The sequence below is a fragment of the Corapipo altera genome, unplaced genomic scaffold, assembly GCF_003945725.1.
Source record: "Corapipo altera isolate COAL_440 unplaced genomic scaffold, ASM394572v1 100, whole genome shotgun sequence".
In the NCBI taxonomy this organism is placed as follows: Eukaryota; Metazoa; Chordata; class Aves; order Passeriformes; family Pipridae; genus Corapipo; species Corapipo altera.
The window spans coordinates 456,243-483,932 of NW_020884952.1; the positions used below are offsets into that span (position 1 = coordinate 456,243).

A 27,690-nucleotide genomic window follows, 5' to 3' on the forward strand; every position below is an offset into this window, starting at 1 on the left:
GTGCCACCTCTTGTGTTTTCACACCTACAAATCAGATAGGCCTTTGTGCTGGAAAGAATGGGAAGGGCAGGCAGGGCTGGTGGGCTCTCAGCCCATGTCACAGGACAGGACACTCTCCATCAACTGCTGTCAAGACAGGGAACAAGTCTCCTGCCAATGCAGGTTGTTCCAGCTGCTTTTATGAACAGATCATGGCATTATTGAGCTGATTGTCACTCAGATATATAAAAAAGTGGACTCAACCCAGGAAATTTAGAACCTGAAATGCTCTGCATCATTCAAAATGCTGATTGAGAACCTTAATGCAAGCAAATCTCCTAATCCATGGCTCAGCACAGGGGTAAAATCCATCTGGTAGCAGATACTGTGGATGGGGTGTGGAAAGCCAGGTTGAGCTTGGTCTTTCTGAGACATGTAGAAGAACAGTGTATTAGAGAGGAAAAACTGAAGGGTTTATGTCAGCATGCTGAAAACATGTTTGTTAATCACTTGTAGTCATTTAAAAGCTCTTGCAGGTTAGAGACCCTAGGCTCTTCATCCTAGCACTGTACCCGTGGGTTCAGAAGCTTCTCATCAGAATGGCCTCAATTAAAACAGCAGCACCACTATCTGTAGATTACTGCTTTCCATCATTTATACTGTGTTATCTCTCTCTTCAGACTGACTTTTAATTTTTATGTTTGCAATTATAAGTGATTTATAGGAAAATTCATTGCACGATTTGTCCAGAATCATTAAATTTGCCTGGGTTGAATAACCTGATGTTCACCTGGAAATAACCACATCAGAGATGTTATCTTACTGAATTTTAGCTACCTTAGAAGTATAAAACTTATCTTTTATTCTTTTTTTTTTTTTTTTTTTAACAACTCTGAAGTATAGTGGCAGGGGAGGGGGGAACATTTTTAATTCATAAGAGGTAATTAGCCAAGTCTGAAAGGTGTGCACTAATTACAGAACGCTGTATATCTTGTGTGGCTGATTGCAGCACAGGTTTCTGAATGGTAGCTGTGATTTTTTTATTTTTTTTTTTCCCAAACACTGTTCAGTAATTTGAAATGTTATTAGGGGATTAACTTTCCATACGAAAAGCTAAACTAATACTTATTATACAGATTATAACAGCGAGTGGCCTGAGGAGCTGTTGAGGCCATTATTTTGTGGGTTGTAGTCACTGCCAAAGAGCCAGGAGAGCGCTGGATAACCACCCCAGCCAGGGGAATAGGCAGAGCTCCATCCTCTGCTGCTCCTCGTCCCTCCTACCTCTGCCAACACGAAGCAAGCTGATGGGCTCCATTTATGAACGTGACTCCAAAATGAAGAGGCAGAGGAGAAAAGGTGTGGGAATTGTTCTGTGCTGTGTTGTTCTGCTATGGTTGCAAATCAGTCAAACTACACCGATCTTAGTGAATTTTTAGGTGTTTTGGAATGTTGTTGTCACCTTATTTAGAGGCCAATCTTTGGGAGAAGACTATTATAGGTTTACAGTTTTGAGAAAACAGCTGAGCAGTACACCTTTAAATATTTATTTCAGTTTGTTTGATCCGGGGTAAAGTTAGTTTTTGCAGTCAGCAATTTCAAACCCCATTAAATAGCTTGTTTCGATTTACTCTCTGTGGTGGTGTTAGCTGCTGTTTATTTTCCCTCCCTCCTCCCCAGGTTTTATGCTCTTTATAGGGTCATATATTTTCTCTTTGTGTGACCTCTGATATTTGTTCAACACATGGGAAATGAAGCTGGATTCCTCCAACCTAAAAGCACGAGGCCATGGCTGGAGCTAACGGATTGTAGCTACAGTGGAAACCTCCCATTCCCTATGAACAAGGCAATAGCAAATGCAGACCTAATTTTAAATGAAGGCCATACAGCTGTGATCATGGAGAGTGGATGTGGGAGTGTGTGGCACAGTAGTTTGTGCCAGTGGAGCTGTAAAAGGAAACTCTTAGATTTCTCTGCTGACTAAGTTGGCACTTAAGTGTTGGGGCTCAGATTGGGGCTGTAAAAAGCACACTAATCAGTGGATGGAAAATACCTGTGTACAGGTTATGCCTTTAGGGAAAATGTAACTCTATTTTGGAAAAGAAAGGACTACATGATAAAGTCTGCTGATCTTTTTAATTCCGTACCCTGGTTTAGTGTTAAGCTCCAACATCATCAGCACCACTCCTCTCCCCCTACCTCCCCCCCAGAAAAGAAAACAACCCTGCCATCATTGCTAAAAGAAATTATTTTTGTGTAAAAATGCACTAATTGCATCATATTATTTGCAGTGACTTGTATTCTTTGTCTTGGAAAACACCTGGTCAGTGCAAGTGTAATTCTTCATTAATAATTTAAAACAAATTTCCTTAGGACTTTTTTCTCTGCCTTTTTACCTTCATTCTTGATTCTTTGATAGACCAGCTAGCACAGTGTTCTTCCTAAAAGGACTTGAATCTTCTCTTTAATGAAATACTAAACTATTTTATTGAAAATTAAATTATCTGTTCTCCCCCCAGCCCACCTTATTAATCTAGGCTTCCTTTGCTTTGCTTTTCAGTGCTGTTTCTGTTTGTAAAATTGTAGCTCCTACCACCCTGTTAGTGCTGATATATGATTGAATAGCTTATTGAATGCACTTTGTCCACATTTCTGGAATACATTTGCTGTTCTAAATATTTTAATGCTTTTGGTTTCCAATATGAAACTTGGGGAAATGGCTCTGAACATCTCCACATCAGGTTCCCATTGCCTCCCTTTGTCTATCCTAGTATTAATATCCTTTGAGATTTCCTCCTACAGGCATCTCTGAAACCCTTAATTGAACCACCAGTGTGCTTGTTTAAAGTGTTTCCCTCACTTGGCTTTCTAAAATGATTTTTAAGCTTTCCCTACATAACGTTTTCAGTTTCCCTAGGCTTTCCCTTAACTAATGGCATTATGATGGTCTCTTTTCTTCTGGGATCTCTCTTGAACTACATGAACTTGTAAAGTGTCAGTGAAGGCTTCTCTCAGTTTCTATACCCACTTTTATTGCTCTCTTGGATATCTTATGTATAGTCTGTGGGCTTCCTTAGGGCTCAGCTATGAGCAGCTGTGCACCCCTTTGCAAGAGAAGAAAGGGATGTAAGTCACTGTATTGCTCCCTTGCTTGGGCTGCCATTGAGCTGAAGAGGAAAATGTGTTGTACCAGGAAAAAGCTGGCACAGGTCACATTAGCAGTGGCTCAAGCAGTACATTCTTTTGACTGGTTATATCAGGATGTGCCAATGTGGTGTTTTCATCCTTAAATGAGTTCTCTAATCAAAGTTAGAAAGCTCAGATGTAACAGCAAAGTCTTTTAGGGTACAGCTCTGGTTTATGAGTGAAGTCAAAGTTTTGGGAAGCCTTGCAGGAAAGATGAAGATATACAGAACACCCAGTGTGATGGTAATTTTAAACTGTTTCTCTTAAAAGTTTATTTTGATTTAGAAAAAGCCTGCAAAACTCAATGGCCTTTCAGTTCAGCATAGGTCAGTTACCACGAAAAACTTGTCCAGTTTTGATCATTATGACAGGGTAAGGAACCAGATAAGAGTGAGAAAACCACTTTGCCCCAGTGACCTGATGCAAAACACCATTGTGAAGGACTGGCATAGTCTGTGCTGTCTACCATAATATCAACGAGAGGTAATGTGCTGTATTCAGGTATGTTGTATCAGATCTTGGAATAGTTGCAAATTAATTCTTTAAATATTCCAAGTAGTCATTGCATTTTAGTTTGAACCTTTTCACTCTCATTCTGGAAAGCGAATTCTTAATTCTTGGGTTTGACCTGATTTTTAAAAAAAACCCCACCCAAATCAGGAAAAGCAGTTTTTTTCTCTCATACTGAGAGACTTAGACTGTATGATTCACTTTTGGTTTTGTTTCACTTGGTTTAGCCTTTTTCTTTTAATACTTAATCAAATCTTTCACTTCTGATATTTTATGGATGGATTCAAAAGCTTTTTTATTTGTCTTACATATTGTTCCATATATCTGTCTTGAGCCATGTTGGCTTCTGTTGTCATTTTGACACTGATTTACTGGAATGAACTTATATTTTAAACTCTGTTGTGCTGTTCTTTAAATGTCTCCCATTCCACATTAACATTTCTCAACAATAGTTAGTTCTAATTAGTTTTTTTCCAGCCTGTTTGCAAATCTATCATGATGCCTTCTGAAAACAAACTTACTGAAGAATATCAGACATTTTAAGAAAATAAGTGATCAAGTGCTGCTGGTAGTTCATCTGTGTTCTGTGTGTGCTTGTGTCCAATTATATGTGTCTAATAGTCATTTAACTCACAAAGGAAAAGCTAAATTCTATTAAAAGATCTGCTCCAGAAAATTATTTTTTCGGTGACCTGTTGTAAGTGGAGTTTCAAAGGCTTATGAGTAGGTAATGGATTTTTATTAGGGTGTTGCATAAAAGCTCTCATATTCTGTCAGCAACTGAGCCCCAAGCAGCAGCTCACTCATTCCCCCCCTCAGTGGGATGGGGGAGAGAGTCAGGAGGGTAAAAGTGAGAAAACTCCTGGGTTGAGGTAAAGACAGTTTAAGAGAGAAAGCAAAAGCCATACACACAAGCAAAGCAAAACAAGGAATTCATTCTCCACTTCCCATGGGCAGGCAGGTGCTCAGCCATCTCCAGGAGAGCAGGGCTCCATCACTTCAAACATCCTGCTCTTCCTTCTTCTTCCCTCAGCTCTGTATACCGAGCATGATGCTGTAGGGTAGGGAATATTCCTCGGGTTGGTTGGGGTCACCTGCCCTGCTGATGTCCCCTCCCAGTTCCTAGTGCACCCCAAGCCCCTTGCTGGTGGAGTGGGGTGAGAGGCAGGAAAGGCCTTGACACTGTGTAAGTGCTGCTCAGCAGTCACAAAAACATCCCTGACTCATCAACTTATCAACACTGTCTACAGCACAAATCCCAAACATAGCCCTATACCAGCTACTGTGGAAAAAAATAACTCTACCTCAGCCAAAACCAGCACATATTCCTATTGACATGTTTTGATACCATTCTCACTGCCCACTGATTTGTGTGTACCTGTCTTTGTCTTGATCTTAAATAGGGTTTTAGTTCTTCTAAAGACAGTGGAAAACCACAGCAGTACCAAGACATCTTCATAGTTTTCAGTGAAAGAAATTTGTAAATATGTTAACATTTTTATTCTGTTTTAATCCAAACAGCTGAATAATTTGCTTCCTTGTCTGTCTTTCATGTGCTGTTGCACGTCCATTATGTGTCCTTTACAGCAGCAAAAAAACCTATGCAGAAATGCTTCATTCAGGGTTCCTTTTTTTCTAGGAGGATTGTTTACAGACAAATCTATTTTAAATATATTTTAAACAGTGTGTGTGGATGTAAATGAGCATAGGTACATTGAAAGAGAGAGAAGATAAATTTTTTAGAACCACACCAATTAATATGAGCTGAAGGTTGATACATTTGTAGCGTGCCTTTCTAAACTGTGTGATTATTTTCTCTCTCCCTTGTGAGCTATTTTTTCATGGTTTGCTAGTCTTGAGGTATGAATTTTAGTCAAATAAAGTTAAAACTGTGGTTGTTTTATTACTTGTATTACTGTAATTCTTAGAAATCCAAGTCATGAGGCACAATTCCACTGTCTTAACCACTGTAGCAGTGCTGAACCAAAAGAGACTGCTGAAGAATTTACAGCACAAGAAAAGGGAAAGTACAGGGATGGAGGCAAAAGGAGGAGTGCACAGACTGAGTTTTATAGGTAGAAGTCCTTAGAAGTTTTTTCCTCCCCACTCTCTGAAAAGTCTATTGGTCTATTAGAGCTTCATTTCTTCCTCCCTGTTTTGTCTTGCTGATACAGAAAAAATAATAATCTGCTGGTTGTCAGTTATATTTTTATGAGACGTAGTTGAAGAGAGCACTGAGAGCTAATTAGAAATTTAGAAAACCTTCTTAAAAATATGAGGAACAGCACGTGAGCATACACACAATTTTTGGCCTTTAAAAAATTAACTTTGTTGTAGGTGAATGAGAGGAATAAAATTTTCAGCAGTGGGTGAGAAATCAGGGGTAGTGTGGACTGTAGGCTGTGAAGAGTTTTGAAAGTGAAGAGGAGTCTCTTGGAGTTTGATGGACTGGAGGGAGTGGAATGTTTCCTCTGATTTGCAGTGGCATTTGGAGCTGCACATATAGGAAAAAATTGTAGTAGTGAAGTTATGAGTAAAAAGGGACTGCCCAGTTAAAAGTTTTTGCTGTGTGGGTGGACAGAAATCTTGTGCGAAAAGAACGTGCAAGACTTCAAAGGTTACATTCCAGAAAGTGGCTTTGGATGGGTGTTTAAGAGACATGCAAGTGCAGCTGGATCAAAGCAAACCATTACACCTTGCCTGAGAAGACACTTACAGTAAATCTGGCATTCATTTTTTTCGTGTTGTTCAGATTTTCAAGGGGAGCAGAACACAAAAAATGAAACAGATTTCATCTTGCAAAGGCTTGATTTCCAGGTTTGACTGGAGAGCAGTTGGACAGTGAAAATTCCTCTCCCTTTGCAGTGCTATTGCTGCCTGTGTATCCCAATCTTTGTGCCTGCTTGTTCTACCCCAAGCCTCAATGCCAATTTCATAACACTTAGATGACCTTCTGACTCCGGTGTTCGGCTTGTTTCCTATACGCCAGAAGCTCCGTGAGACACAAGGATGACACATAAATGAACACACCCTTGAGAAAAGAGGATTTTTGGATGAAAGAGTTGTGACAATCTCAGCAAGAAAACTATCTTGCTTGATTCCTCTGTGTTGTACTGTGGTATCAAAGAAATGCTTGACACTACTGCCAAATCACCTTTCTTCCCAAACAACCCGCAGGACCTGCAATTTAGGCAAAGCACTCAGATTAAAGAAGCAAGCAAGGCACCACACTGTCACTTAGGTTGCAGCAGTGTGAATTTTGGGCATTCTTGTTTGTGTCAGGCAGCCTCATCCCTGTGCCTTGTTACGGCTTCATTGTGCTCCTTGGTGGCTGTGAGAAATGTGAGCGGCTCCTCGTGTAACTGCTGAGGCAGCTCAGCTCTGCGAGCCACCTTGCAGAAAAAAACCCAAAAAACAACAAAGAAAAAGACATGAGAGGGAAGGGATGAGCGTGGTTCTGGTAATGCAGGGCTGGCTTTTATCTGAGATTGTTCCAAGTTTTACCAGGAGCAGGGTGGGATGGTGCAGAACTGCAGAGGGTAAAGGCTTTGCCTGCCCTCCACAAGCCTGTGTCATGGTTAGGTCATGATTTGCCCCTTTAACTAAACTGTAAGGTGTAGGGCTTTGCTTGCAATGGGTGTAATCTTTTCTCATTAGATGTAATTTTAAATTTAATTTTAAAATGCGTGTTTGGAGACACCGTAACCCTGTATACAAAGCACATCTGAAAATTTAGCGTGCAAGGAGGTGTTAAACATTTGATTTGATGCTGTTCAAACCAATGCTTGTTAACAGCATAGTGTACAGGTGGGGAAAGTATAAAAATATGGTGTAATGCAGTGGAATGAAAAAGTATCTTTTCCATTCTATTCTGAGAATGCAGCAAAAATAGCCCAATGTCAAATGCTGTTTGAATATAACTTCTTAATGTGTCTGATACACTTATTCTTTATGTGAGCCCACTGCTATCTTGCTTATGTTGCAAAAAATACAAAAATACCTATATTAAATTTATTTCCTTTTCGCCTCTGGGGGTACCAAATTAGTTTCTTGGTTTCATTCTCAACTCCTTATGGTTTTTGCGTTGACTGATTGATGGCATTCCAACCATCACGTTGCATAAGAGAATTTGAAAGTTCCAACTTAATAGCTCCATAAACTGTTTGCAAAATCTCGTATCTCTGCAGGGGAATGAATCCCACGCAGTTCCACTTGCTGTTACCATCTTGCCAAGTTGCGAGGAGGCGGCTGTAATGAATTGTAACACTAGTACGTCTGGGCTGATACCAGCATTAGACAAGGAGCAGCAGTAAGAAAGCCCCATGAAAAGCTTCTCTGTAAAGCCTGGCAGACCCAGCAGTGACAGCGTGAGAGCCCGACTTTTATTCTTCGCTATCAGTATGCAGTGATAATAAAGCAGGCAGCTAAATGGGAGAAAAAGGTATCAAACATACTGCATGTAATAAAATTATCCGGCGTTTTTAGCTAAATTAGTCGATCTGCACGTGGCAGTGGAACTGTCGTGCTACATTGTCTATAACCTTTAGCCACATCTCGGATTGCAGGCTTGAGTTACACGCTGACAATAACCGCGCTGTCTCGCTGACTTATTTTGACAGTTTGTGTCCGGTTACTTTCAGTGATTTGCAAAGCTGACATTTCCCTTTAGTGAACCTGAAACTCCTTTCTGCTGTATTGCCCAGATATTTTTTAACGTACCAGGCAGCAGTGAAAGGCAGGGAAAAGAGGAGAGGGCTTCGTTCTTGCTGAACCTGGGGAGAGGGTTTCGCAGCAGATACAAGGGGTGAAAGGAGCTGTAGCACAAATGAGGACTGGGCCCAAGATTTGTGTATTTGTGGTCAGAGGCTTATTGTTATTAATTTTTTCATGCCATAAATGTCACACTACTGTTTTGTTCCTTAGCAGATATTCTTCTGATATTGCAATATTTTCTTTCCTTCTGGTAAAGTGTATCTGATTGAGCCAATTTATACTGACAGCTTTCCTAAGTTAACTTCTCTATGAATTCCCAGTTCATTTAATATTTTTTTCCTCCTGCTTCCCACATTTGAGCTACCTTTGTTCTGTGTCTGAAGGATAGGAAGCTGATAGTTATTTTATATTTATATTTCAAGGCTGCTTAATGTTTAATGAGGCTGAATATGTTGTAAAAAGCTTCAGAACACTCAGACTGGTTAATATTTCATACCGATCTACAGAGACAACTATATTGATCTTTTAAGCATCTGCTAAACAAGACAAGGAATAAATTAGATTTTGGTCAGTTTGATTTGGCTGGCGAGTTAAATAGCTTTTAGAACATTATCACCTTTTAAAATGTTTTGTTTCCAGTTGAATAAAGTAGATTTTAAAGGCAGTATTTCATGTCGTTTCTCATTGCTCTTCATCTTGCCTCTTTTATTTCAGCTGTGTTTGTGTATGTTATGAAGGGATGCAGAAATATAAAGAGAAGATGTTTGCACTGTCTGCCTTATGCACCCATAATTATGCCTTCTGAAGCCACAGCTGAAGGGGCCCTACTTGTCTCTGTTGACTGCATTTTGAACCCAGGTTCCCACAATTAAACTAATGTTTATTTACATCACAGTTACATGCCTAGAAAATTCTCTGAAAACACTGCAAAGCTGGACCATGAATACAGTCTGATTTAAGGGAAAACCTACCTTATCCCTGAGTTTCTTATCCAGAGGACCCATTTTAACGTCTTGTCACAATCTTACTTTTTACAAGCTTTGGGGTAACAAATGCAAAAAAAATATTTCCTTGCAAAAAGAGGAAAAATAAATCATTACATCCATTCAGATGTCTACGTAACTGTTCTGTAAACCTAATGCTAGTGGATTACAAGGCTTTTGAAGGGCCTTTTTCGTAGAGAAATAATTTCAAAAGGGCTTTGTGATGATCGAAAGTTTTTACAAACTCTGCACCCAGAACACATAGCAATTGTAGAGCTGATCTAATATAGACATTTTTATTAAGAAACTGAGTAGGCAGCCTTGGAATAAAGCATGGGGTTTGCCTGTTAGCTCAGGAAGGTCCATTCTAATGGTCATGCAACTCTACTGAAGAAAGACCCGTGCAGGAAACATTTGCCAGTTTGACTAAACTTAAGTATAAATTACTGCATTTATTGTGTCAGTGAAAACAGCACTCTCTAGCCTACATGTATACAAATATTTTTCTTGTCTAGAGTTCACTTTTAAATTATTTTGTAGTAAACTAAGTACTCCAACTCAGTATAACCCTAAATATATCTGGTCCAGGTTAGATATATTTCTGTTTATGAATATAGATGGAATAATGGAACAATACATTTTTTGTCTCTTGCATTTATGGTTTGGGGTTTTTTTTTGTTTAACTATATTTTGCTGTATGCAGCTTGGAGCAGATGTAATAGCTCCAAAATTTCATGTCTTTGGCACAAAACATTTCAAAGTTATCAGCGATCTGAGAAGGTTTGGAGGTACCCAGAAATGTTACATCTGAACTGGTAACTGAATTTAAAACTTAAGGACAAATAAAGAAGACAGGCAAAGGAATAAATGCAAAATCTTCTAAATTAAGAGCAGGAATGAAGAGAAGTTTTTGGTTTTGTTAGATTCTAGGATACCTCTCTAGCCACTCTTTTCTCTTCATTCCTGCTCCCTGTGGAATTTGCCCGTTAATTCACCTATGATTTAAAAATATTTCATCTACATGTTACCATCTAAAGGTTTCAGGAAGTTTTAGCTCTCTGAATTCTTTTGCACTTCCCATTTGATGAATTCTCAACTGGCATTCCTCTCTTTTCTGTGTCCCAGCAACCAAGGCCCTGTGAGATGCAGGGAGTGCAATGTCAGCATAACTTCAGTTCAGCTGAATTTAAAGTTGGGGGTGGGGGCATTGGGAATAATTTGGGGGGATGTATCTAACATGTCAATCTAGTCAATGTTATTTTTTTGTATGTCTCTGTTATTTTACAGCCAATCTAATGATAAAAGCACCCACCCCTCTTTTTTCTGTCTTCCTGAAACATTGAATTCACTGGCTTTTATCCAAATAGAAGGTATGTCCTGAGAAGTCCTGAGAACAGCATGTTCTTGGGAGTTCAGTAGTTAACAATTAAAATAACGATTTTTATTTCCCCTTCCTAGGTACTGTGGCCTTGATACCAACTTGTTACCTGGAATTGTATTGGTGGGATTCATGGTCACCCACACAACGTTTATCATGCACCCATCAAACTTCCTCAGAATCCAACAGCAGCCTCAGGTGGGAGAAGGTAGTGCGTGCTGGAGCAGCCTATTGAGTAACTTTATTTTTATCAAAACCTCCTCAGTCTGTCAGGTACAAAAGCAGCATCTTCAGTGATGGCTGTTTCTTGGGCAGTGCTGTGCTGGAACTGTTTGAGAATGTGGCAGGTGCTGTGGGGTTATCAACTCATGTTTCCGTGACACCATCCACAAAAGCACCAAGAGGCCTCACTGAGGACTTCAGGGTATGTCTTCAAAAGCTATACTAATTTTTCATTGAGTTTTTGTACCCCCTTTGGTCCTTTTTAAAAGCTGTCAGGCTATTCCCATATAAAGGAAATATTTCCTAGTTAACTGTGAAAGTGTCTTGATGCGTATCTAAATTCTTGTTGAGGTGATGAAACATTGTCATTTCTAATGTATGTGTCACCCTTAATTACTGCTCAGATTTAGGATCATGCCATGACTTGTTCTATACAGCTGTACTGGAACTTCAGGTATTTGGTGCTTGGAGACCACAACTGTGGTCAACTTCACAAATGTGAGGCCAACTTAAAAATACTAAAACTTCAAAAGCTAGCCAACCAGATCATATTTGGACCCTTTATGACTATGAAATAAATTCTTCCACAAGGAAAGTTACTAACATGCAGTATAAGCTCCAGAGCCAACATTTGTGCTGAGGATGGATATTCCTTAATTATCAATAGGAATAGTAATGTGTACACAGGATAACTGTATTCTTGTCACTGGCACAGTGAAGGGATTCTCCCATCTGTTGGAGATATTTTACTTTATCCTGTGGAGGGACAGAATGCAGGTGGGAAATTGCCTGTTGTGTCACATACAAATGTGTGCCCCTTGTACACTCTGGGAAAGCTGGTAACTTGTTCTTCCAAGGTTGCTTTGAAACACATCATGTTTGGAATAATCTACATAGCACTTGAGTCTGAGGGACATCAGCCTCACTGGTGCCTGAAACTTCAGTGGAAAATAACCCTAAATTCTTCCTTTGTAATTAGAAATATGGTTAATATGCTCCTTGCTGGACATATAAAATGGAACATAGCACACACGGAATTGGAGTAATGAAAAGAGAAGGGCAGTGTTTATTAGTGGTGGATGCTTCCAAGTGTTTGGACTACAACCTGAGTGCAGTTTTGCAAAAGTTTTGGCCTTGAAATTTTTTCCATGGATCCTTCTGTCCCCCTGTAAAACTAATTTCATCTGCTAATGGTAGCTTGCTGTCTAAGAGTGACGCCACTGTTGCTCAATAAAATGCCTAAGGTTCCTTGACCAGACCAGCAGAACATCACACACTGCCTTCCATGAACTAGACTTATGCCCTAACTATCTCACAAGAGTATGAATCAGTCTAAACTCCTAAATGTTAGTGCTCAGTAGCAGTAATAAGGTGATCAGGATCTGATGGTTGTAAGGCTATTTCTGACCTCCAGTCCCACCACCCCATTGTTCTGCTTGCCTTTGGGCAAGCCTAAGGCCTTAGACTAGGACTTAGGCTAGTTTTATTCTCCTTAAAACTAGTTCTGTGTTAACTTCACTGGGATCAAGATCAACTTCTGCACTGCAAATAGCAAAGCATTATGCAACTATTATAAGATACTTGTGTAAGTGTAACGAGATCTGGATGGGCCACAATGTCCTTTCCTCAGGGAGTTATGAACAGTACCTTGATTGGAATAGGAGACAGATTCAACCTGATTGAATCTTTAAATGGAATTATAGGACAATGAACATCAGCCACTTAGCTCATTTCATAAACTCTAATAATTAAAACTGCATGTGCAATAATAATGGCTATTCCAGATACCCGAGTAAGAAAAATGCACCTTTGATATGTTGTGGCACAGGCATAATGAAAACATTGAGTTTAATGGAGGATATATGTAATAAGAGTTACCATACAGAACCTGCAGTTGGAAATATATAAACACGTTTCCCAACAGAATTTCACTACGTCACAATTCATTAAGAAAATCGGCAATAACTGACAAGATAGGCACAAAATGGATTTTCATGTTGCTGGGATGAAGTATGGCTCCCAGCAATTAATGGTTTTAGTCATATTAAGCAGATAAATAATGCTATCTGACATTACAGTATTTCACATTACACTAAAATTTCGTAACATTTGCTCATAATATGAGTTGAAATATGTTACCTAGGAAAAAAAAATGTTATCTCTGGAACAGTCAAACCCCATTAGAAACCTTAGGCTTGAAAAATCACAATGTTAACAGTTATATCCCCTAGCAAAGGTTTGCTTTCCTTAAATAGTGTTAAATTTAAACCCAGAAGCTCTAGTCTCTTTTGGAGTTACTCTTCCACAGTGCATTGAGCTTGAAAGGAAAATTTAGTGCATGGAATGTACTGTGCCATTACTGAGTGTTGGTGAGAGAAACACTATGAGGATCTGCAGAAAGAGGGGAGCCTGTAGAACAAAATCATATCAGGGACACTTATGTTCTCTAAAAAAATATTTCTATATTCTGCTTTATTAAAAAAGCTCCTTATCTTAACATCACTCCATTACTCATTATTGATAGATAACTTGATTATTCTAAACCTCATTCTAATTGGCATGTTTGTCTTTTTCATAGCTGGATATATGCTACCTGAGTATCATTCTTTTGGGGAAAAAAGAAGCTTTTACAGTAAAATACTATGGGTCTAAATTTCCAGTTTTACATTAACAACTCCTCTGATTTCAGCATTCTTACTCCTGTAAGTATAGTTTTATACAGGAAAATGCCTGTGTGTACCAAGCATTAATAGGAATCGAGAACAAACAGGGGAACATGATTTCTCTCTTGTGTGATGCTAATTCCACTCCAAATTCATTTAGTAATGTGGAAGGAAATGTGATTGCTTGTCAAAGCACAGATGTGTTTTTTTGTTGGGACAGTGCATAGTGCATTTGGAAGTGTCATGTTTAGCTGAAGGCAACAATGCTTAGTGTCTCAGCACCCAACTCCCACTGAATTTCAACAAGAGTGAGCAAACAACCTTCCCTTGGGCTTCAGTGAAAATCCCTGGCTTAGTATCCAGCCTGAGCTGCCGTTTCCCTTGCAGGAAACAAGCTTTTTTTGAGGTCTTTTAAGGTATTGTTTCCTGAAACAGCAGAAGTGCAGAGCGAGTACTGCAAATCTGTTACTAAAATATGTTAAATTTTGATATGAAAGAACTTAAAAAAAAAAAGTTCTCAAGATTTTTAGGATTATTGAATACAATAAACCTTTCCAAATTCAAGCCATAAACAAACCAGATGATCGTTTACATGTGCCAAGGTACAATTTTATTGCTTCTCAGATAACACTGCACTTAGGCATTTATTTAACTTGAGGGTACTCTAAAAGCAAAACCAGTTCACTTATGTCTTATGACATTTGTCCTACTGTATGTTACTGGAAGAGGTAGGGACTTTGCAGAGACATTGCTGGCAATGTCATAAGAAGTGCACACCAAAAGCTCAGTAATGGTGCTATAGCAAGAACATGTAATCTCTGCCAGACTCTGGTATCTAGATTTAATTATCTTCAGTGAGAAGATGTAAAATATTCCACCACAGTTCTTGTATGACCTTATGAAAATGACCCTGCTTACAAAGGTCACAGTTCTGCATTGTCTCATGCTGATTTTCACAGATTTGTTGAACTGCTGAAGTGTATCACAACCCGGGAGTCTCAAAGCTCCTCTCTGGATGGTTATGTGACCTCCAGCGTGTGATGCTGTACACCAAACCTCCAAGGAACCTCCCAGTGACTGCTGTGGAGCCCTAATCTCCCAGTTACTATTGTTCAGAAACAATTCTAGTTATAGCAACTATGTATATTGGACTTCTTTCTAGCTTTTTTTTTTTTTTTTTAATTGAGGTGAGGAAGAAACAGTTGGTACTGTATGTCCAGCTGCTGTTTGTAGATGACCACCCAGTGCTGCAGGAGTTGCCAATGACCCAGTCCTTTGGGAACTACTGGCTTTAGAGGCTTGGTTTGTGCTTTCACATCATGTCTCTATGTTAGTCTGTGTGTTATTGCACCTTCACAGTATCAAAAAGAAGTATTGGTTTTATTGTGCTTATTTTAAAACCAGTACATTTAAAAACAACCAGACATATCTAACTTGGGTATATAAAAATATACATGTAACAACTCACATTATACAGTAAAAAAGAAAGCACCTGTGTGGAAAGCTTACCCATTTTTTGGGAAGGAGAGCTGTCTTTGTAGAGTTGCTTCACTAACATGTACTTAAATGTATATACATACAAAACCAGAACTTTAGCCACATAAATCTGTCCTCTTATGTGGCAGAGGAGGCAGAAGGCCCAGAGGGGTGATATGTCTCATTCTTTCTCCATCACAGAGCTGCTGCCATTCACACTGCACGAACAAAAGCACGGCTCGGGTTAAGTGCGAAAAGCGCGAGGTAAATTATGCTCCGTGTGGCACAATTCCTGCCAGGAAACAGCACAACCAACAGCCCCCAAACAGTTGTCCCTCTGAACTCCACATCCCCTCTGCTCTGTGATGGGGGTCAGAGAGAAGGGCCAGCTGCACTCGTTGAACTTGGAAAGCTCTGAACCAGAGGGCTGCTGGATACCTTCTGCAGCACCTCTGACCCAAAGTGGGAGACAAAAACTGTGTGGAGACAAAGGTTGTATCAAACCTCTTCTCTGGCTCAAAGTCTTAACTTTAAATTGTTATATGCTATTAAAAAAAGACAACTAAACAGCTTAGTCTGTTTAAACATTAGGTTTCTTTCTAACCCTAGCTGCATTTCACTATGGTAAAAGAGGGTGTTTGAAGAAAATATTTCACTATTAATCATCCTTGCATTTATGTTTTTTAGAAGTGCCTTTTCCATATCAGGCTCTAATCTACTCAGAAAAGTTACCTTTTTATTTTTTCAAAAATAAAAACTGTAGTAACTATATATTGTATTTAACCATGTGAAAAGAGTAAAAAGCTATTTCTAAGCGGTTTCTGAGGTAATAAGCTGGCATGTTAAAAATATATTAATGCAAGTCGTTCAGTTGTGAGTGTCCTTTGCCCATCTCCCCCTGAAAGAAGGGATGGACACAGTGACTTCAGTAAAGTGGAGAAAAGGTGTGTAGCATACTGGTTGGTATTTGTATCATAGTTCATCGTGGTTTCTTGTGAGGTCCTCCCCATAATTAGTAGCTTGACTTCCAACGAACATATTCCAGTTGTCAAGAACCTCCTCTTTTGTTAGTTTTTGATCCTGGTAGGAGGAAAACAAAACCTCTGTAAGAACGTTTTCAAAGCTAAGTAAAAGACACACCAGCACAGACTTGCAGAAGCCCTGGGAAGCACACAGTTCTTCAAAGCAGCAGACTGCAGGTTCAGGAATCATTTGTAGCTGCAATGGTGAGTGAAATCTGGACTCCAGCGGCTTCATTTGGGTCAAACTGCCAACTGAAAGTTCTTTGTAATGAACTCTCTGCCAAACAGTACATGAGTTATCTGGTACACAGTTTTGCCCTCTGGCTTGGTTTTGTCTTCCTGACAGTAAGAATGAAAATCCTCTGGTGTACTTTGCTGAAGATGGTTGCTTAGGTCAGCAATTTACACGCTCTCTGTGTAAGAGAGTATTTTGGCTTTTCAGGTTCAGACTTTGCTCACATTACATTTGTGAAGATCATCATCTGGAATCTTGTATCCCACACCAGAGGAAGTGGATGTACTGAGTCAGTCTTTAGTGAAAGGTACGTGCTTGATTATAGAACTGAGGGTGATTTTGCTACCCCCTATGTAAATAGATCTTTATTTTCCTCTTGTAATCTAAATTAACATACAAAAGTCATGACCATTCTTAAAGGAAAAGAGTATTTCTACTGTGTTAAAACACCCAGGTTAATGATGATAAATAGATTCTTTTCTCACCTAATGAAAGCCAAGGGAACTTCTCGAGCTGACAAACTGTATTTTACTTTGTGATTCTAACCCTACCAACTGAAATTGGCATGGAAACATTAATGCATGAGCACTTCTAGCCTCTCAAACTCCATTTAAAGTGTACTAATAAGAAAAGTTATCAGGAATAAATTGTTGCAGGCTGATATTTAAAAAAAACCCCATAACAGCTTGTGTAACTTCTTCAAAAACTACAGTAGAACACTACGTACCTTGTCTGCATCAGACTCATAGACTAAGTGCCTGGCTTCAGCCAGGGCATGATCATAGTCTTGGGGGAGAATCCAGTGCTGAATCTCATCTTTGTCCATCTTTCCATCCTTGTTGAGGTCACGAAAATCTGCAAACTGTTCACGTTCTGTAATCACCCAGTCAGGTTCTGGTCCACCCTCTTCATTTGCAAACATATCAGCTGGAGAGGAAATAAAGGTCTCACTTTAGTCATATTTAATTTGCAAATTATGCACAGGCTAAAGACATTTGCACAGTGTTCCTCAGAAGAAGACCAAACTTTTCACTCTTTGCACAGCATCTCTTTGTACAGAAAATGAAATGTGGGGTGTAAACAGAGTGGCTGTGTGTGTCCTCTCTCAGGCCTATTTCTTCACTGCTGGTGATTCTGTCCTTTCTTACATTACCCTTGTCTCATAACTGTGCACTCCTGGTCAGGCTAACATGAGAGGTGAATGTGTTCAAAGGCCATCATCACTGAATTTCAGAATGAAAAAATTCTCTAAGGGTCTTCAGTTAAATAGCAATCACAAGCTTTAGTGCTAGGCTCAGTCACATGGGGAGAAAGGATCCCAGCCATTTTATCTTGTCCCTGCCAGCAAATGTCTTTGTGGATAAGATCAAACTCCAGCCAGCAGAGAGTGATTAAAGGAAAAAAGGCACAGGGGAAATTTAGGCAAACAAAAATTGCTAAATGGAACTTGCATGCTTTTATCCTGCTTTTAGAGAGGTCTGTGTAAGAGATGAGTCTTCTTTTAACCATGCGGTGCTGTAGCATATTCCAGCAGAAGATACTCCCCTACAAAGAATGAGCTGGAGAAGTCATGAATCAGTGGTGCATTCTGTGAAAAACCACAGGCAGAGGGCACTTGTCATAGGTTGGTACCTCGGGATGGAGCACCATTTGTGACACAGGATGCAGAGATCACATCAGTCCTGTGCTATATTTAGGAAGCATCGGCAGGACAACGCCACAGTGGCAGCTGCTATCTGCACAAACAGAGTTAGGACAGGAGCAGTGATTATTAAAAGCAAGTGATTTGTAACTGAACTGGTTTTTTGCATCACAGGCCTTCCAAATGATAAGTAGTGTGTCCACTTTGTTCTTCTGGTCACTGTGGCTAATCGCTTTTCGCTCATCAGGGCTGCTTGTTCCTCAAGCCTTCCACTTTTCTAAATACAATTAAAGCCTGCTTTTTGATACTGCTCCTCTCCTATGCTTTTTGTGTTTGGTTGTCAAGGATGTGCTAAGGAAGCACCCCATGAGGATGATCTCAGGGCCAGAGGCTGGTTGGTATCCATAGGAAACATAACTGCTGATTTCAAAGCTAGGAGTAACCTCCCCTGACTCTGCAGTGTGAGTGTGTACACTCGGCTGAAGTTCTCTATTGCCACTGCCCACAGTGTCCCTGAAATACTCTGTCACCTGCCCATGCACAATGAGAATTCAGTTCTCTCTGCTGAATGTGATCAGGGATATTTTGCTCTGCCGCTGGTGTAAATCTGGAACAAATTTTGTAAAAGACAAAATAGGAGGAAAGAAGGAGAAGGAGGGAGGAATCATTTGACAACCTTCAGCAGATTTCCCCATCAAATACTTGATCTAGAGACTGACATTTTTGGACTTCTTTTTGTATAAACTATTTTTGTATAAGCTACCAACCATAAACTATCAAAGAAGAGATTTAGTTTTCTGTTGGTTTCTTAACCCCGACTTCATCAAAATTAAAAAATAATTATATCTGAAAAAGGGAAGTAAGAACATCTTAAGCATAGTTTTCTCAACTCATGAAGGAAACTTCAGACAACACATTCACTTTCTTTTTTCATTTTTTAAAGTGCAAATTATATTGTTTATTTGAAGCAACTGACATGTCCTGTCAATTTGATTTTTATCATCCTTGCCAATGTGGGGTGATCGTGACTAGAACATTCTATGTTCCTATCTATAGAAGACAAGAAAAACCAGCATTCACACGGTAACAAATGTTGACAATTACCTTATAATTATATGTAGGTAATGTCACTGAATGAACTGAAATTACTGTGGAAATTATGCTGCTCTGTTATTTCAGTCATAAATGAATAGCATTCACTTTCTGGGCTAAATATAATTTACAGGGAACAGAACCCCCTGCCATTAATTAACGTGTGTACATTGTTCCTGATTCTGTGTGAAGCGATCCTTACAGCACCACTTGAAACAAAGATTCATCCAAGTTTGCACTAATGCTTTCCTGGTGCTACTTTCTTGATTTAAAATCCATCAAAATGAGTACAGTGGAGAAGGTGGGTTCTGGTATAGGAGTAATGATTCAAAAAGGCTAAAATGTATCATGTACTGCCGCTCTCCACTCCTGCTTCTGTTTTGTCTTCATAGGTCTAAGTGCAAGACAGCAGCCAACTGCCTGGTGTGACTAAGTTTGTGTAAATTAACTGTGACTGATCTGCTGAGGATGTTTGCCACTTTGTTCTCTTTCTGCCACTGCAGTAATGCACTGCTAACTTTCACGCATTTCACAACTTCTTTGAGAATCTTAAATCTTAGCGCGGTTTTAACACAGTTCATTTTTCACGCATCTTCTGTTTCTAGGAGAAATACAGTGGTATCACCATTAGAGAAGTGTGGGGCTTTACTTACTAATTAAACTAGGAAAAAAACTAGTGGAGACAAAAGGTGAATTTTCTCTTTTTGCAATGTGTGCTTCCTAGCTGGTTTGTATATTTGAGTAACATTCAAACTCGAGAAAAGACTATTTCACTTTCTAATCTTCCTGCATTTCTAAACACTTTCAAACAGCTGTTAACGTTTTCTAGTATACAGGGAATATCCCTCTCATGGAAGATATTATTCCAGATCCTATTCTCTTGTTCCCATATAACTCTTAGCTGAGTTATATGAGAACATGAGGAGAATCTTATGCTGTAAAGCATGAGGAACCTTTTCCTGGTGATGTTGCTATCCGCCTAAAATGAAATTAGGCTTTCTGGGTTGGATGGTTGGTATAAAACAGTCAAACTGGAACACAGAACTGTTTATCCCTGGGTTATTGATGCTGCTGCAAATGTGAGAGAAGATGGAAAAAATGGATTGGAGATTATGTAAGAAACAAGTGTCAACACTTACCAATGTACTCGTCTTGATCCACGAAACCATCCCCATTTTTGTCTATGTCTTCTAAGGTTTCCTGGAAAATAGTTTTGCATCGAAGTAACCAAGAAAGAACTGAGAATTCTGACTATTTGCCTCTGATCATTTAAGGTTTTGAGGCCTTGACTTGCCCTTGTACACAAGTGAATGTACTCTTACTAACTCCAGTGTGATTGTTATTTATACAATGAATATACAAATATCCTTTCATGTTGAAAAAATTTCCTGTATGAATGAACTGAATACCATGCTTAAGTCAGGGGCAGATACAAGCCTGCATGAAACACTTGGGTGCTGCATGTCAGTATACCCTTCCTTTTATTTTGGTTTAAGTCTGTGGCCCAAGATTGTTTCTTGATTCCATTGAGGAGCTGTCTAAGTGCACTTAACAAGTCTTTTTTATATCGAGAGCTCTAAATCAAGTGGATTTCATGAAAGGCATCCCTTTCTGTTCCCCTCTTAGCTATTATGTGTGTGTCTCTTTCTAAACCCTGCCTGGAAAGGTTAGAGAAGCACTTCAAAGCTCATCCATAAAAATGAAAGTAAAAATAACGGCATTGATTCTGCGCTGCTTACTAGGACAACGATGTTTTTCATGTGCTCAAACTCCTCCGGGTGAAGGAAAGCAGTGAATTCTTCACGAGTGGCAGCCAAGTCTCCATCCAGATCTGCAGTTTTGAATCGTCTTTCATCTCTGGGCAGCATTTTCTTAAAACTGTGCTGATCAGTTGCATCTTGGAATTCTTCTGGATTTTCTGCAAATTAATCAAGGTGATCTCAAAAGTGTCTTTCTTTAAAACTAGCACAATGAAGCTCCCCAACTTGCTGTTTGAGTCTAGAAATACAAAGGCTTATTTCCTTCTCTTTCCTGTGAAGTTTTAAATTCAGGGGTCAAGTACATGCTTTGATTTTTAAAGGTGACAATAGTAAATTTCTTCTATTGAAATCCAGGATAATGGATTTTGCAGTATTATATATTAATCCTCACATATTTAAAATTTATCTGCCTTTACAAGCACCACTGAGGTAGTACTTGGGGTAGATTTCATTCACGGAAGTTTTATTCTTCTTTAGGAATTAGGATGATCTACACAACTTTTCAATTTCAAGAAGCAAGCAAACCAAGGAAAGGTGGTTTCAGAAGGTGGCAGACTGTCTGAAATCATCTAACTGCTACGCCTCTGCTACAGGGAACCTAACAATTATTTTCAGTTTAAAACAATGACATTCTTTCAGGGTGTTCAGTGGCATAAAAGGAATGGTACTTGATATAATTTTTTTTTTAATAGGATCATTAAGCTGACTTCAAACATGAAAAATACTCATAACAATTTCACAATTCAGATGTTGGGAGACAAACACAGGTGAAAAAGACGAGGCCAGGAATTACAGATGGGAATTTTAAGTATTCATTAACACAAGCCCACAGTGTAGTACCTGCTCTCCAAATCCTGGGGATTACAGAGAGCAAAGACAAAGGGCTGAGAAGGGTTCCCAGGGATAATGCTGCAGGGATTGTGTGTCAAATATTTCCTTCCACAAATGTAACAGGCTCCATTTTAATCTCAGGTAGACTTTGGAATGATTATTGCTACTGGAAGCTTGCTCTAGAAACTGTCTCTGTGGTAGGTAAATATTGTCTTCTCATTTCCAGTAAATATAAATGGTCAATTAATACTGATTTGTTTTTCTGTCAGTATTGCCCTTTAGCTTAAGTGATCTCTTCTCCTCATTTCCCTTCATTAACTTACAAAAAGCAAGGCGGCAGAATTCAGGTATATTTTTTAATAAATGTTTCTTTTGCCTGATTTGTTAAGAATTTTCATTTGCAGTCTGAAGCACGTTATTCTCCAAAACAATTCTAATCAATAACTTTGCTATAGCTTAGAATCAATTTTTAGCATCTGGAATTAAGATTTTAGAGAGAGTGACTTAACAAATACAGTTAATTACACAATATATATTTTTAATTAAAACACCATTTTAAATATTAAAAAATAATATATTTCTAACTGGAGGAGACTATAATTCAGCTGTGTCAGTACATTTAACAATATCTCTACAAAACCTTCTGTGTGCTGGTGGGCTGCAATAACTAACTAAAAAGTGCTTTTGACCTCTGAGCATTTATAAAATGTAATGTGAGTTTCAAGAGACTTAAATGAGACACCAAACTTCTGTTGACTGTAAAGCAGGAAATCACACCTTATAATCTCCAAAATCCTTGATCATACAATCTGAAAATGTTCTCTTACCTAGATAATAACCATATGTGGCTTGCTTGTATTCTTCCCAGGCAATTTTATTGTCCTTGTTTAGATCATAGTCTTTCCAAACTTTAGCCACGTTTTCATAGATATAGCGTTTCTGCACCCGCTTAATCCAGGTTTTTAATTCCTCTGTTGTGAGATAGCCATCTTTGTTGTCATCTATTCTATCCACAATCTTCCTGCAAAGAGATCAGCATCCTTAAGAGTTGGCAGAAAAACAAACTTGCATGTCAGGCCACTTTTAGTAATCTTTATCTGGCTCTGATTTTCCACAAAAAAGGAGTGCCCAAAACTCATAAAGCTGCCCTAGTGGTTAAGGCTTTCCTGCATTTTACAGATTATCTGAAGGGATATGTCTCTATTCTTTATTCAGTATCGCTACAAATAACTGAAATGGAACTTGTGCAATCAAAATTAGTGGACAAAGGGAGCCTCAGATAATACCTGGCTTTCTTAGGTTGTATCCACTCTCTTAGGGGCACCTGTTCTTCACTGTCAGTAGGGAGTGGCCATGCTGGCTCAGAGCAGGAGACACCAACTTCACCACAGGAGAAAGCCTGTACTTGAGCTTGCTGGAGGCAACCAGAGGAAAAATCTAGGACGTGGTGGACACCTGCAGTTTCTCCCTTGGCTTTCCAGCAGACTGACACTAGGGTTGAGTGACTTATATGACTGCATAATGCTGGGGATGTACACCATGTACAGTCTTCCCTTCCATGCCTGTCCTTCCACTGCTGTTTCTTTTCTTCCATTCCCAATGAGCAGTAGTATTGCTGGTGTTGCCAGGAGTGCCTGTTACTTGCTAAAGCACTGTTAGTCTGCAGCAGGTCTCCAGTCATTGCTGGCAGCTGGGACATAAACCACTGCCCTGTGTAAAGCTGTCACCCTCAAGTGCTGTTGAAATCATGAGTGAAAGGTACTGGTGTACTCCAAGGGAAACTCCCATATTTGAAACTGCAGATAAAACCTGACCTGAAAAACCTATGTTAAAAAATAAAAATAGGGCAATGCTGATTTGCCACGCCTATGGAATACCTATATGTCATTGGTATGAAAAGGGTAAAAGCAGGAGCTGACTTATCTAAATCCTGACTTTACATTCAACAGGTGAGCTTGCTAAACCTCCAGGCTGCCAAAGGACACAGGGAAAAGTTCTCCACTCTTAAGTATTCTTTTCAATTCAACATCTTGGTTCTCCACAAAGAAACCAACCCTGGCCAACTGGAACTGCTTGACCAGTGAAGCAATGGCCTTGCACAAGCCTTACTTATGAAAGTGGTTAAGTAGTCAAATAACAGCAGCAGCTTCTGCTGAATTTCCAGCAATCTTGTGTGAGTCCGATAGTATCAGACTGATTTTATAAACATGCCATTTCTGAGCTGTGGGGGGAAAAAAGGGGGCTGCTGAATCTGCCTTCTGAATTAGTAAAGTATGAATTAACTGACTAGAAAAACCTTTTCTACTTTGCATAAATCTCGTGGAGAACTGACTGCCAATGGTCGCTTTCACTGCGTGATGCACTGTATTTGTCAACAGATTTTCCCCACAATGAATCTGATTCAATTGGTTTATATGGTATTTCCTTCTGTTGTTAAATGTATTAGTCATAATAAATGATTCTGCCAGTAGCTCTTGGCTATTTTTAACATGAAATTTGTCAGGACTGTTTAGCAGAAGATGTTTCATGCCTTTTCCTTTTCACCTGTTTTTATAGGTCCATTGCATCCATGTGCACTGTTTCACTCTGCTTCTCAGCTGAAGACGGGGACAATGAAAAAGTTTTGCCTACAGGCTCCCAAAGGCACAGGTAACAAGCTACTGTATGGACTGTGGATCCCACTTTTTACACTGATAAACTGCCTGTAAAATGGCTTGGGATCATGCTAAGCTTTGTAGTGGAGCTAATGCATGTTGATCAGTCTGAAAAGCTTTAGTGCCTGAGGTTTAAATGGTTAATTCTTAAATACAGAAAAAATTCAAGGAGCATGTTAACAGACACAAAATGCCAGCTCATAAACAGGAATTTATTTGCACAAGTGTGTAATACCTGAAAGTTTACCTTCTCCCTTTACCTGAAGTGATATTACAGTCAGTATGAGTTGGTACACACAACCTTCTACCACAGAGATTTAAGCTGCCAGTGTGTAAAGACATCTGGTGATGGAACAAAGTTGGGGCAAGGAAATCATTACTACCAAGTGGCTCAAAGAGGAAGGCTTCCCCTCTGCACCTGATTTGAGTACAACTGTACGTCAATAAACTCTGGCTTTGGTCTGTATATAAAGCAGTAACGTTTATTTTGTGAGGATCTGTAACCATCTGTGTTCTCTTAAAAGTGACAGCCCCTCACAAATGGCAGGGAGAAGGTTCAGATGCCTGCAGCCCCGCTCCCCTCCTCCTCAGCCCACCTCCAGCCCCTTAATGCAGTCCTTGGATGCTGCACTAGGATTATGTCACGCTTCTCCAAAGCCAGGTGAGTTGCAGTACTGCACATGGATGGGTAATGTGTGATTCCTCCTTTGCCAAGTGATCCAGGGTGGGAGGACAGGGAGAAGGGATGCCCCTGTCACAGAATCTGTCATCACGGCTGGTGCACTCCCAGGTCACAATGCAGTTAGAGGCTGGTATGTGCCACCATCTCAATCCAAGATCATACTGTGTAGCTGCTCCTCCACTGAGGTTCCAGGTGGAGTTTGCAGGGCTATTTTTCTATACTAGCTGGTCGCTTTTTGTTTGCTGGAAGAAGGTGAGAGTGGCTTTGCATTAATGATGCCTAGCCCTGGGGGTCCAAACCCAGCACTGGTCATTGGGATGACATATGTGCTGCCACCCTTCCTAAGCAAGGTAAAATAAATACAGCAGCATGCACTTTGGTTAAAGCAGCAGACTGTATGTCCCAGAAATCATTTAGAAATAGCTTTTGTTTAAATCTGTCTTCTTCCTAAAAGCCAATCACTTCTTGAGAAGTGACTCTATTTGTAACCCACTACAGAGTTACAAATAGAGGGGGGGGTGCCAGCATATCCGATTATTAGGACATGAAATGTTTTTAAAAGCCTCTCTTTACCTCCCAGTATGCTATCCAAAATCACAAGGTTGGGAAATGCTGAAAGTTATGAAACTCTCTCACAGGGCCCCTCAGGAACCACATCTCTGATATTCTCATGCACAATGCTCACCCCACAGTTTGTGCTTTGGTCCTCTGAGGGACAGTCCTGTCACCTCCATTTAAAAGGTTACTGACTGTGGCTGTAGCTTAACATGCCTGTGTCACCTCTCCAAGGGGCACACAGCGAGATCACCACAAGTTAAGCTTCTTCCCTTGCTGAGTCGACATTTGTAAAAACTGTTTAAAAACAGTCATATTGTTAAATCATAGCCCCAACTGAATTATCTATTCCGGTGTAGGTGTAGACCAATTTTAATAAGGCATGTCCATTTTAGTGACACACTTTGTGAGAATCTAGGTCATAAATCGTGTACGCTGAGAACATGGTTCCTTTCTCTCCTTCTTGAAACAATGTGGATGAAGTCGGTCATTTCTGGTAACTACTTTATCTGTCCAGTCACTGAGATACACATAAATAGTAGTGACAGCTTCCAGAAGGATCAAGAGGTCAGTCAGTGAGATTACAGTGCTACTGCACTAAGGTCATAGGATGGAGCTAGACAGACAATCAGTAAGTACCATTCCCTGTGGTACTTTACTAGGCAAGGGGAATCTTAGCAAGAATGTGCAGATATTTAAAATTATCTTCTTGCTAGTAACTACATTAAAGGAACTTTCTTTAATTCCTGTTAAACTTAGCTCTGCTTAATGATCTGCCTTCCTGTAGATGTAAAGGAGGGAGAAGCAGTAAAGTAAGGAGTGGTCTCTGTTCTTGGCAGCAGCATGGAAGCAAGAGCAACACTGAAACACAGTGGGCAAAGATGTCTCAAGTGGAAAAGCTGTGGGAAGACGCTTCAAGTGGACTTGTAAATGCAGCTGTAAGTAAGGAATGATTTGAACTTGATTCACACTGATATGGTGGGAACAAGTAATCCAGAGTTAGGGAGCTGTAGCAGCAAAGCCCTCCAGCAATGGGTGAGGTCTGACCAACACCAGGCACAGCACTATGTACAGCAGCTCCCTCCACGAGGCTTACTGCTGTAGGGCCAGGAAAGGCAGGAGAGAAGAACACCAAAGTGATGAATTGTTGGCTGCTCACTTACAAAACCAGCAGGGTATGAGAGAATTAGGCTGAGAAAGTTGGGGCTGTTCAGCCTGGAGAAGTGAAGGTTGCGTGGAGACCTCATAGCAACCTCCCAGTATCTCAAGGGGCCTACAGGGAAACCAGAGATGGACTCTTCATCACGAACAGTCGTGATAGGACAAGGAGCAATGGGTAGAAATTGAGAGAGGGGAAATTGAGGTTAGATATTAGGAAGAATTTTTTCCCTCTGAGCATGGTGAGGTACTGGAACAGGGAGGCTGTGGACGCCCCAACCCTGTTGGCATTCAAAGCCAGGCTGGATAAGGCCTTAAACAAACTTGGTCTTAGCGGGAGGTGTCCCTGCCCATGGCAGGGGGGCTGTCGGGACTAGATGGTCTTCAAGGTCCCTTCCCACCCCTTAACATTCTAAGTCAAACCTCAGAGGAATTGCTGCCACACAAGGGTACAGGGTACCACACTGGATACAAGGTACCACACTGGGGTACAGGGTACTGCATTGGGATACAGCGTACCGCACTGGGGTACAGGGTGCTACACTAGAGCACAGGGTACCGCACTGGGGTACAGGGTACCGCTGCACGATCCCCTGAGGGTGAGAAGGGTGCATGGAGCGGGCACAGAGCATCCCACCCCGCTGTGACACCAAGGCAAGGCGGCCCCGGTCCCTCCCCCTGCCACGTCCGCCGCCCCGTCCGGCCGCCTCACCCCAGGCGCTCCCGGCTTTCCTCCGGGCTCAGCTGGTCGAAGCTCCGCGCCTCCTCCTTGCCCAGGAAGGCCTCGTGGTCGTACTGGAAGCCGGGCCGGTCCTCGTGCTGCGCTCCGGGCCGCGCCCGCTCCTGCCGCGCCGTGGGCTTGCCCAGCGCTCCCGCCGCCAGGAGCAGCGCCGGGAGCAGCGCCCACCCCGCACGGCCGCCCGCCATGGCCCGGGTCCGCAGCCCCCAC

General features: G+C 40.5%; 1 protein-coding gene across 2 annotated transcripts; it reads right to left on the minus strand.

Moving 5' to 3' along the window:
* Positions 1-570: 570 nt before the first annotated feature.
* RCN1 (reticulocalbin 1) lies at positions 571-27,668 on the minus strand. 2 transcript variants are annotated; one of them, XR_003530900.1, is made up of 7 exons: positions 27,454-27,668; positions 22,520-22,713; positions 20,841-21,019; positions 20,241-20,301; positions 17,095-17,294; positions 15,438-16,190; positions 571-583 (listed from the first exon to the last, which is right to left on the minus strand). XR_003530900.1 is itself a non-coding variant. In XM_027663383.1 (6 exons), exons 1-6 carry the CDS (start codon positions 27,666-27,668, stop codon positions 16,083-16,085), a joined length of 957 nt encoding a protein of 318 aa, XP_027519184.1. In that variant the 3' UTR covers positions 12,803-16,082. The 2 variants fall into 2 exon arrangements, 1 of the variants encoding a protein (XP_027519184.1); XM_027663383.1 differs by lacking the exon at positions 571-583 and having other exon boundaries at positions 12,803-16,190.
* Between the last annotated feature and the right edge of the window lie 22 nt (positions 27,669-27,690).

Coding starts and splice junctions, on each gene's coding strand:
- RCN1 (XM_027663383.1), bottom strand. CDS start 27,668: ATGGCGGGCGGCCGTGCGGGGTGGGCGCTGCTCCCGGCGCTGCTCCTG. Junction 21,020..22,519: donor CACATATGGTTATTATCTAG/GTAAGAGAACAT, acceptor ATTAATTTGCAG/AAAATCCAGAAGAATTCCAA. Junction 17,295..20,240: donor GGATCAAGACGAGTACATTG/GTAAGTGTTGAC, acceptor TTTCCTCTCCAG/CTGATATGTTTGCAAATGAA.